The sequence below is a fragment of the Rattus norvegicus genome, chromosome 4 (assembly GCF_036323735.1).
Source record: "Rattus norvegicus strain BN/NHsdMcwi chromosome 4, GRCr8, whole genome shotgun sequence".
Lineage (NCBI taxonomy): Eukaryota > Metazoa > Chordata > Mammalia > Rodentia > Muridae > Rattus > Rattus norvegicus.
In genome coordinates, this window is record NC_086022.1 from 19644424 (window position 1) to 19656566 (window position 12143).

The window sequence follows — 12143 nt, forward strand, 5'->3', positions numbered from 1 at the left end:
GGAAAAGCTATAACCAGAGGACATAAAATTCAATAACAAAAGTATAACTTTTTTCAAGTATGAGGTATTTATTTATTATTATAACTAATTTCCCTATATCTTAAAACAAGATTGCATTTCTAGTTTACAGGAGAAAAAAATCATATATTTTATTCATTTACATTTCAAATGTTACTCCTTTCCCGGTTTCCCTCTGCAAACCCTCTATCCCCCTCCCCTCCTCCTGCTTCTATTAGGGTGCTCCTTCACCCACTCCCACCTCACCACCCTGGCATTTCCCTACACAGGAACATCAACTTTCACAGGACCCAGGCCTTTCTCTCCCATTGATAAGGCCATCCTCTGTAACGTATGGAGCCGGAACCATGGGTCCCTTCATGTGTACTCTTCGGTTGGTGATTTATTCCCTGGGGACTCCGGAGGGTCTGATTGGTTGATATTGTTGTTCTTCCTATGGGGTTGCAAACCCCTTCAGCTCCTTCAGTCCTTTCCCTAACTCCTCCATTGGGGTCCCCATGTTCACTCAGCCCACTGGTTTGGCTGCGAGCATCTGCATCTGTATTTGTCAGGCTCCGGCAGAGCCTTTCAGGAGACGGCTCTATCAGGCTCGTGAGCAAGCACTTCTTGGCATCTCTTTAACTCAACATGAAGTTTTGCAAAACTTAAAGACTAATTTACATTCTTTTTCAAAGTGGCATTATTTCTTCAATGCAATGTTTTTTAAAAATTAATTTAGTGTGTGTGTGTGTGTGTGTGTGTGTGTGTGTGTGTGTATCATTGTGCATATACTGTGAACATGTAAACATAAGAGTTGGTTCTGATCTCCCACTATGAGATCTGGAGATTGAACTCAAACCGCCTCAAAAAAGCTTCTACTACTGATGGCCCTGAAGTATTCTTAATGCAAATATTTTTTCAGATATTCTTAAAATACTTATTTCTGATTTGCCTAACAAGTAAACTATTTTTTAAAAATAAGGTTCCTATTAATATTACACAGTACAAAAGATTTATTTTCATGGCATTTTAAATTCCATATATTTAATTTAATATATTCAAATATGTGAGTTTGTGTGCATAGTTCTGGTGTCTGAATGGGAGAGGCAACAGACCTTGGAGCTGAATCTCCAGGTAATCATGAATCACCCACTGTAGCGTTGGTCCTATACAAAAACAGTTTGTTCTTGCAACCAATAAACCATCTCTCCTGCCCTCCAAATGACTTTTTTTTTGATGTAGAAGACCCAGTTACTATAAACACAGTTATTGAAAAATGAGAAAAATGGTCTTTTACCACATATTTTCTGAACTGGGTTTTTGACTCAATGATGTATACATATTTGTTCCAATGCATGTGTGTACGCATATATGTGTGTGTGTGTGTGTGTGTGTGTGTGTATATGTATGTGTATGCATGGATTTCTTTAGTAAGGATCTCTTTTCTGCTTGTGAGACATTGTTTCTGATTGTCAGGACTGGTAGGGAAAATGTTGCTTCTGGCCACCTAGCAGGTAACCAAGGAAACCAAGTGTCCTGTACTCTGCAGAACAGCCTCCCTAAAAGTGCTAATAGTGCAAGCACATATGTATTATTATTCCTATTGATACATTTATCAAAATTGACCTGTAGACAGGATTCCTTACTACACAAAGGAGTACTGCACTGAAAGACAGTTTTGTCCCTATGTTTACTAATACCGAGTACTAATAATCATTTTTATTATTTGCCAATTGATATTTAAAAATTCTTTCACTGATATTTCAGTCTTCTCTCTTGTTAGTTGTAAGGTTTTTGCATTTGTTTGCTGACTGTATTCATTGAAAAAGCTGATTTTTATTATTTTTATCATTTTTATCATTTTCCTGAATTCTCACATTTTATACATTCATATGTTTCATTAAATATGAAATGTACAGCACACACTTTTTATGAAGTACATGATTATTTACACATATCACCGTGACATTAATGCTTTTAAAGGAAGTTATCTCATTGACTTTATTAAAGCTTAATACTAATACCAAAATGAATTTTACAAAGTAAAGTTGAATCTCCATGCATCTTAGTAGTTTGCTACACATGGTTTCAGGTCTTTTCACAGACTTTGCAAAGTTAGAAAGTTCAGCCCGTGCTCTGCTACAGTCAGGGGATGAATAGGGAATATTGGTGCCATAATGAGTCTTTCATCTAACACCAGGATAGTTTATTTCTTAACTTTGAGTAGAAAGATTTTCAGAGTAAGAAAACTTTGAAATAAGTACAATTGATTCTATTTTAGAAAAAAGTGATAGATAAGAGAGGAGAAGAAGGAGAAGGGGAAATAAAGAAAAGAGAGAGAAGGGGAAAGGTATAAAAGGGAAGAAAAATGTGGGGAGGGGAGAGGAGGGAAACAGTAGGAAGGGAAGGGAAAGGGAGGAGACCAGACAGAGGAGATAGACTGACCTGCATTTTTTTAATCAATTGCAGAGTTCTACATCATTGTAACCTCTGATTAACAGATTGTGTTAGTGGAGATATAGTACATTTGAAACATTCCAACTGGAAAAGAACATGGCGTGTACTTACAACGGGAAATAGGGCAATAATCCCAAGGAACGAGAGGATTCCCTGTGTAGCACCAAGGTCCATGGGCGTCGTCATCGGGGTTCCGGCAGTAATTCTTAGTCAACTTGCTAGCGTCTGGCTCCCAGAAGATATGACTGTAGAAACAAGGTAAACATTGGGACGCGTCTCTTCCAGCCAAGAGAAACAAAATGTCACAAATAGATATGATCTTAACACATCTCTTTTATCATGTGTCCAACACAAGCTTTGGCTGCTATTCTCACAATTTGGAAGTACACCTTCGGTTTAGACGTTTAGGAAATATGGAATAAGGCTCTATAAATACTGTGGGATTTTCTGACCTAGAGTTTGCATAATGCTTATAGTGCAAAATTAAAAAAGTATGCGTAAAATAAGTAAGCACTCCATAAAAACTGAGTATATTGAATTTGAAGATTAAATTATAAAATAGAAAATGCAAACTACTATAAAACATATTTTTATCTTTCAAATTCATAAAAGTCACATGCAACATAACTGTCGTGGTAAATGAGAAAGTTATTAATAAATTAGTAATTAAATTCTAAATTTTCTTAATTTAATGCTGGCAAAATAGTTTTCTGACAGCTGAGTAACAAATTATCCGTAAGCTACGACTTACACATTAACTTTTACCTCAAAAGGAAAAAGTTGTCATCCTATAAGATTATGACCATTCTCATAACGTGTTTATTTACATCTACCTCTGGAATATGAATTAAGCCAAGTCTACATTCAATAACTTGATTCTGATCAAGTCATTAAAAACTACACACAAATGTTTTGTGTTATTATTTACCACTATTTTTGAAGATAATTAAGTGATTTAAAAATAAAACGGGAGAGAGATTGCACGGGGAAAATTGGACCACCTTTCCAACTAACTGCAGGTTTACTTTCTAGAGTAAGCAAAACAGCAAATGGCGTGTTTTCCACATGCTTGAGTTTGCAGCCATTGATGCTGTCCTCAGTGGACTGTATGAGAAAAAAACCTAAGACAATGCTATACTTACTATGCTTGAGGAAACAAAGAACCCAAGAGAAGATTAATTATTGTACATCACATGACTTATGAATAGTACAGGTGGCACTGGAACCAATGGCTGTTTTCAAAGTCTATTACCATTGTCTACCTCCTTCTAGAGTAATTGCTTCATAAGTCAAATGCTACTATACAACACAGTAATTCACTAATTTCCTCCAAAATGCCAAATGACCTTTAATTGTTCCTCTAAAAATAAATCTAGTGTCTGTTAACTAAGCCTGGTTAGTAGTCATATATATTGGTGAACACCTGTAGTCTCAGAATTTCAAAATTGAGCTGTAAATGATCATGAGCCAAAGGCCAGCTTGGGTTACATAATGACATACTGTCTAAAAACATTAACTACCCCATTCCTATTCATTTGTGAAATGGATTAATTAAAAAAAATATCAACCACTGTTACATTCAATCTAGAAGAGAAACTTACATTTAAAATATGACCTGAATTGACGCAACTTCTCTGAATCTATGATTTCTTAGTCACAACAGAAATAAAATAATATGATGATAAAGCAGGTCAAAAATAATAAAAAAAGCTGTGTGACAGGCATTTAAATAATCCTAACTTACTTTCCTATGGTTCTAGTGTGTATGTGTGCGAGGGTTTACTCGCAATCTGTTTTAAGTCAAAATTACATGTTAGTCTTCATTTCTGTTTTTGCAAATGCTGACACACACTATTTCTAGTACTACATGGATCCTACATTCTTTAAGAAATTTTCTGGCATAAATATGTATGTTTCAAGAGTATAAATATTTTTAAATTACAAGTATATTTCCATAATGACTTTAAAGTTTTATACATTACGGCTACCAGAGAGATTGTGTTTCTATAGAATTTAAGGATATTTAATGTAAAATGCATATAAAAAGATCATTTAATGATTTATTTCACACACTGTTATTTCACACTGTTGTTAGTCTTACTTTAATTAGCATTATCACCCTTTACCTGGTCACTATATTGTCTTGCTGACTTATATAAAACTTTTGTCAGTGAGATGAGATCCTCAACGAAATTTGGGATCAAAACTACATGTCCACATTTTCTTGTCCCCTACAGCATCTATTATACTTCAGACCTAATATTAAGTGTTTTAAGCGTTCAACACATATGTACTGGTGAGAATACATGCTTAAAGATTTGCTATAGCGAGAACAATGATTTGAGCTATACAGACAAAATCAATCTATTGTTTCTATTGGCTCCTTCTGTTAAAGATTAGAAGGAAATAACTGTGTATATCTGAATATGCATATTAGTACTATCATAACACTAAGTAGAAAGAAAAAAACTTATATACCGGTGTAAATCCTCCATATTCTTGTCCCACATGGAACATGTGAGTCCAGACCTTGTTTTGGATAAGTTGCCCATGTAGTTTTTCCCATTGCCACGATAACAATCTAGGCATAAGATACACAAGACTCAGTACTATTGTAAATGATAAAACATAAATACTTCGTAAGCACTTGAAAACATCAAAATATAACATAATAATGAAAATGCAAATGAATGTCATTGTGAACTAATGAGAAATAGCTCAGATTGCAACCTCTGTATTCTCAGTCCACTTTTGATTTCAATTATAAATGTTTATATAACACCCCTCACAATAAAAAAAATCACGCAGGCTATTCTTTGGGACACAAGGAAATAAAAAAGGTTTAAAAATAATCTTTGTAATTCCCAGAATTTTTTCTTTTTGAAAGTCTATGTCTGTCGTTCACTTGTGTTTAGATTTTGGCTTCTTGTGACGATGACATACTGAGTGACTCAAGACAGCTGTTGTAAAAATGTTCTTTCCCTTCACTTGGCCTGATTATTTTCTCATTTATGAGATCAAGTTAAAGATACTTGGGAGAAATACTGCACAGGTAAGAGGTTGTCCACTTCAGAGTGTGACAGCTTGGGGACATGACGTCAATTTGGTGAAGCATAGCTGATGCATCTGGTCCATTAGTCATGTAACGGAAGTGAAAAACTTCTCTTTGTATGTTGCAATCACAACAGATCCTAAATCTGCCGGGCTTTGAAAATGAGTAACCATTCTGTTTCTAAACAAATTTCACAAAACGCTGTCATGCATTGATGGGTTTTGTGAGTTACTTATTACTGTGTTACATGTAGAATACCTGTTAGTAATTTTTCTTTCCATATGAATCTTCCATGTAGGAATTAATTGTAGAATTAGCAGTATAGAGAGAGACTTGTAGATTCTATTTCTGTTCAAATGAAAATATATGTATGTGCATACATATATGAAATACATATATACACATATATAATATATTTCATCCCCCTTATTCCTCCTGATGCACAAAATGCTCAAATAATTAACAATGCCCCCTTTAAATTGCTCCTGTATCTATGTTGACAGAGTTCACTGAACTGCTTCACAGTGTACTGCAGCCCTGATTCTGCACATAGTACATATTACATGCTGCATGCACATTTCTCCCGCATGTCACTGCAATGCAACTGCTAGAAATACCTCTGCTCAGATCCACTGTGAACATCCGTTGTGAGTGATGTTGCTTTCACTGTACATACCAAGTGTGTTTTTACGAAAAATGCTCTTATGGAAAGGTTACAGTTAAATGACAGATAAGAAAGTATAAGGAATGTCTCCCATCTCCGTCACTCAGCATATGAGTACAAATCAGAACCTTTGAAGATACATATGTATTTTTTAAATTGTCCTTTGAGTTACTAACTTGAATTGCTTAAAGTAGTTAAATGATATTAGTCCTTGAGATTAGAATGGTATTAGTAAAATTAGTAAAAAAGGAGGCTTGTGTTAATTATTTGAGCCTTAACATACATCTATCTACCTTTTGTAGTGATTATTTATGTGATGATATTTTCAACATTGAATGTTATAAAACAGAAATATCAACCAACTCTGACGAACACTGATGTTGCTCTGTGTTTTGCACTATCAAATATTCAGTTAAGATTTGACTTTTGTAAAAACAAGCATTCATTTCATTAGTATGTAAAATTCATTTAATATTTAGTAAATGGAAAATATATGTACCCAAAATACATTTGAATGATTTTTATGATGTGCTACCTATAAGTGTTGATTATATATTTCTATATACCCAATACTGTATAAAACTATTTCAGACATCATTGGGGTGAAGGAATAGAATTTTCATTAAAAATTATGTACTGTGACTGTATTTTCAAAGATTGTGTTTAAGACAGGTTAAAAAGAGTATATTTGTATACTTCTTATAGACTTCTTTACATGTGTGTGCTCAAGGAAAAAGAGAAAGGGATTTATAATATTTAATTGGCCTACAATACAGATTTATAATATTTGTAGTAGGTAGACTTATAATAGGTAGATATAAATGATAGATAAGCAGATGGTAGATAGATAGATAGATAGATGATAGATAGATAGATAGATAGATAGATAGATAGATAGATAGATAGACAGACAGACAGATAGATAGATGGATGATAGACTGACAAATGATAGATAGGCATAGTTTCAGATTGACTGTAACATATTTAACCCAAAGGTCAGCAAATTTCAAGGCTGGCTGTTGAATCGGATGGCAGTATTTCCTGAGTAGTGGCTTTGTGCTTTCTTCAGAGTGTTCTGGAAAGAGTGTAGCAGACTCTTGCATGTATCAGGTGAATTTATTCTTATCTAATGTGTTTGTAACTAATTAAACAGTGAAAAGATAGGAAAATAGAGAAGTTGTTATAAAGAGAGTTTAAGTCAGTCTTGCTTGTACTAGTTGGATAATTTGAGCACCTTACTTTGTTCATTGAAGTAAATTTTTGGTCTTTAATTAGCTATAGTCATTAGATAAGCAGTACCATGTACTTGATAACCAAATAAAACATTTATATATTTTATTCCATGATTCTATTTTAGGCGATCCTGTATAAAAACAACCCAGTACAGGCAAAAAGTTCTAAAAACCGCTGTGTTCATTTTGTTTTCTACCACAGTTTCAGGAACTGTCCTAATGAATGAGACTTAGATGTGCACAAATGTCCCTTAATTCTTGGTTTTAATGTTATTTCCAGCTGACCTTTAAATCTCACACATAGTGCAATGGACTGAAAAGAACCCCTTTCCTCATTCATCCTACAACTGTTTTCAGAGCTGCTCTGTCACAGTGGTATTGGAGAAAATATTAAAGGACAGGAGTGTATATAGGCCAATGAGTCTAAGAAATGGAACTTTAAGGCAGAAAATGGACAGTTTTTTAAATGGCCATCATTTGTAGGTTAGGATGAGCCACAAGGTGATTAAGTACATGCTGACAGGAGCCTGATATAGCTGTCACTCCTGAGAGGCTCTGCCAGAGCCTGACAAATATGGAGGCGGATGTTCACAGCCAACCATTGAACTGAGAACAGGGTCGCCAATGGAGGAGTTAGAGAAAGGACTGAAGGAGCTGAAGAGGTTTGCAACCCCAAAGGAAGAACCACAATATCAAACAACCAGAGCTCCCAGGGACTAAGCTACCAATCAAAGAATACACACAGAGTGACCTATGGCTCCAGCCGCATATGTAGCAGAGGATGGCATTGTTGAGCATTAATGGGAGGAGAAGCCCTTGGTCCTGTAAAGGCTCGATGCTCCATTGTAAGTGAGTGCCACAGCGGGGAGGCGGAAGGAAGTGGGTGAGTGAGTGGGTGGCAGGATACTCTCATAGAAGTAGGGGGCTGGAGGGATGTGATGGGGGGGTTCCTGGAGGGGAAACTGGGAAAGAGGATAACATTTGAAATCTAAATAAAGAAAATATCCAATAAAAGAAAAGAAAAAAACCATTAAAAAATTCTATTTTAAAATGTACAAAAGAAAATTACTCAGATCCCTTATTCCTCCTCAAAGGCAATCTTCCTTACCTTAATTTCTAATAATTATATAAATCCTTAGAAATAAATTATGATCAGAAAAATGTATAATTCTCAATTTTACTGCGCATCAATATGTATGTAGAGTGCAATATTATTATTTACCACTGATTAGTGATTTCCACAGAGTGAACTCAATCTGCCTACTACTGCTTCCCGAATCAGCTGTCTTAAGGTACCTATATTTCCAAGTCAATTGCATTTTCCCTTAACCCTGCACTAAAGGTCACTAACATCCAGGTCTCAGTAACTTCCTTTTGCAGGATCTGCAGAAACTGCTTCATTGGCCCTCTTATTGATAATCCTCCCCGAGAAGTCTATTTCCTTGAGACAGTCAGTATGATCCAGCTGAATCTCAGATCAGGTCATATACTTTCCCAACTTCACAACGACCCTTCTTCATCAATCCTGAGAGCTCCTGCAAGGCCAATACAATTTATAAACTCACTTACCGGTCATCTTGCTCATCTGGTGACAAGATTAATTTCCTGTTCAAATTTTTATGTAGTCTCTTGTCTCTTACTTGCATTTATTGTTTCCTAGAATGCTTTATACATGTATGGGTGGAGGGCACAGCTCTCTGTTTTCCTGGATTTTCTTAAATCACCCTACCCTATACACAGATGATTCTAACAATGGAAACATAACAGAGTAACACCTCTCACCTCTTATTTCCAGCTCACTTACTCTCTGGCATTTAGCCACAAATTTACATAGTAGTCCGCTAGCATTTACATTTTACAGATTTCTACCCACAAAAAGGAGAAATGCCTCAACCATTCAAGGCTAGGCTCACAACCAAAAATAGAAGAAAGTAGTTCTCCAGAGTCAGGTATTTCGTTTTGTGTACTGGAAACAATTTTATATCTCCAGTCTCTAGAACTATACCCTCCCTTGAATAATGACTAACTAATTACATAAGTAAATAAGTATTGAATAAATTTCTAAATAAGTATTGAATAAATTTTCAAATGAGTAAATATACAAAATATGCCATTCTGACTCAGTGATCTTCCTTGTAAATCTAAAGACCCGTTCAACAAGAAATAGGTTGTGTCCCCCTCTCCCATTTCCCCCTGGTTTAATCATGCCCATACTACAAAAGGTCAGCTATTACCTTGTCCACTTGACACGTCACATTTGGGAATTTGAGAGCAGTAACCAACTCGGATGTTTGGATCAGTGGTAAAACACCATGGTGATTCAGCCCCATCCGGATTGCGGCAATAATTTTCTCTAAGGTCCCTATTGAGAGGAAGCACGTTAAGGTAAGTTAGCCCTGCTACATTTCTAGTATTCCAGACGTATGAATGGTTTGGAATAGAACGGTGATAGTAACTTGGGAGTCTGAATACACCACACACGTTCCCCGGGGGAGTGGAATAAACACTGTTCTCCAAACCTCAGCATTTCCAGGGACCATAGGCAGCAGCCCTCAGTTCTCCTCCCTCACTCTCAAAGTTTGACTCCCACCGTATATATTAAACATATACAATAAATATATAAATAATAGGGAAAGTATAATTGTCTTTGTAGAAGAAAGCTTACTAATATCTACTTCTCTTACTTAAAATGGAACTTGAAACCATCCATAAAGGTCTTTGTCATCCTTGGTTTATGTACATTTGATACATGTAGTTTGGTGCATATATTTCTTCTACTCAAAACATTTTCTCCGAAGTCACTTATTACCTTAATATATATATATATATATATATATATATATATTACTAAACAATGAAGACTTAATTATAATGCACAAGACTAACAGAAGTTAAGTTGTCAGTGTAGGTCAATCTATAGCTTCAATCAGTGGGTTAATTAGAAATGTAGAGTTCCCTAGTCTAAGATGTCTATTAAAGCTCTTTATATTTATTTCACTGGTATATTTATTTATGTACTGTGGCACTGAACATCACAACACAACGTTCAGTTACTCTGCAAGCATTCCATCACTAAGCTGCTTCAGCGGCCATGTCTGTATTTCCTATGGTGAAGTTCATATTAACGAATGTGTAGAAGCATGCGTGCATAATCATTCAGAAAGAATAGGAATTATGTCGATACAATTAAGAGCCCTTCAATGTCATTAATATCCAAATGGAACACAAGAAACAGACAAAGTTCTGGGGCACAAGCTTGGCATGTAGCCAGGAAATCAATAAGTAATGATCATGTCAGACTAGATCTTGGCACAAATTTTAATAAAGTGTCTGAGAAAATATGACCAACATATAACATGGGAAGACTCACATAACAAACCATATCAAAACCTCTATACTTATCAAATTTTAATAAAGTGTCTGAGAAAATATGACCAACATATAACATGGGAAGACTCACATAACAAACCATATCAAAACCTCTACACTTATCAAATTCATCATGGGGAAACATACATTTTTATATCCTTTAAAATAATATAAAATTATATTTAAACTGTTATGCCTATATAAAGTATGTATAATATTTTTCATCTAATCCAAATAAATTTCCAACATTAAATACATAATTGTTCGGTTATTCTATTTTGCCCTTTCAGTTTAAAGCAAGGTAATTAAGAGAATCTAAAACTGCCAAAAGTCTTTATGGGCTTAGTTTTAGAATCAATCCCTAAATTTACCAGATTACCTTTGAATAGACATGAACAAATATGGAAAATTGCCCAAATTGCCTCCATGTTTTGATATACACAGTTAAAGAGTTGTTTACAATTCCTGAAGCGAATAGATTACTCATAATTCACATGTATTCATTATAAATAGCATTGCTCAGTTACAGTACTGTATATGGGGCAAATCAGTTTACTAGAAGCAGAAACATCCAACCACAACTCCTGTTTCTGCTACATTGGAAAGAAAAAAATAGAAAACCAATATCCTGAGCAAAACATTGTGTCACATTTTTGTAGAATTATAGCAGCCCAGACTTTGGAGAGAAATTTATGCCAGGCTACTTTAGTCAAGTAAGTTAATTAAGAAAGAAGGATTTAAATCCCAATAAGATGCAGAATTTAATTTTCAATGATTCAGTTTCAAGTAAGCAGTTTGCAAATAAATTCTTATAATGACTTTCTTCTTCCTAGATAAACATGAACTTGGCATTTTCATTTGCTAAGTTTTGCTTAACACTATTTTTAGTTGAGATTATGTATTTACTTATTTTAACATTTTAAATTAAAATATAATTACATTATTTTTACTCTTCCCTCTCCTCTCTCCAGCCACTCTTATGTCCTGTCCCTGAACACCCTTCCTTGACACCACCAAACGCTCAAGTTGATGGCCTCTTTTTCTTTGATTATTGTTGTTATGTATGTGCAAATGTAAATATAAGCTGCGGGTCCATTTTGTTGTTTCTGTGAATATGGTTTCAGGCCTGACCATTTTGTATTGGGTAACCAGTCAAGGTTTAAGGGGCTTAGTCATGGGTAAAGTTAATTCTCCCTCTCAATGCTCACTAGTTGACTGTAGTATTCAGCCTAGTAGTGGACCCTGTGGGATGTTCCCACGTTAACATGTCTGTAAATTAAGACAATTTCTTATTTGGATTTTGCCAATAAGCAAAAGATAACACAGTGGGATCGGCACCAGCATGGTCTTCATTGTCCTGTCTACTAATCTG

The 12143-nt window shown here is 35.0% G+C and overlaps 1 protein-coding gene across 3 annotated transcripts in view; it reads right to left on the reverse strand.

The window, feature by feature from the left end:
• Hgf (hepatocyte growth factor) overlaps positions 1 to 12143 on the reverse strand; it is a 71566-nt gene that overhangs the window by 15522 nt on the left and 43901 nt on the right. For all 3 annotated transcript variants that reach the window (XM_006235979.5, XM_039107018.2, NM_017017.2), the window contains exons 9-11: positions 9637 to 9764; positions 4933 to 5035; positions 2566 to 2699 (exon numbers count right to left, since the gene is read on the reverse strand). In XM_006235979.5, coding sequence (XP_006236041.1) covers positions 2566 to 2699; positions 4933 to 5035; positions 9637 to 9764 — 365 coding nt within the window. The remainder of the gene's footprint in view (positions 1 to 2565; positions 2700 to 4932; positions 5036 to 9636; positions 9765 to 12143) is intronic.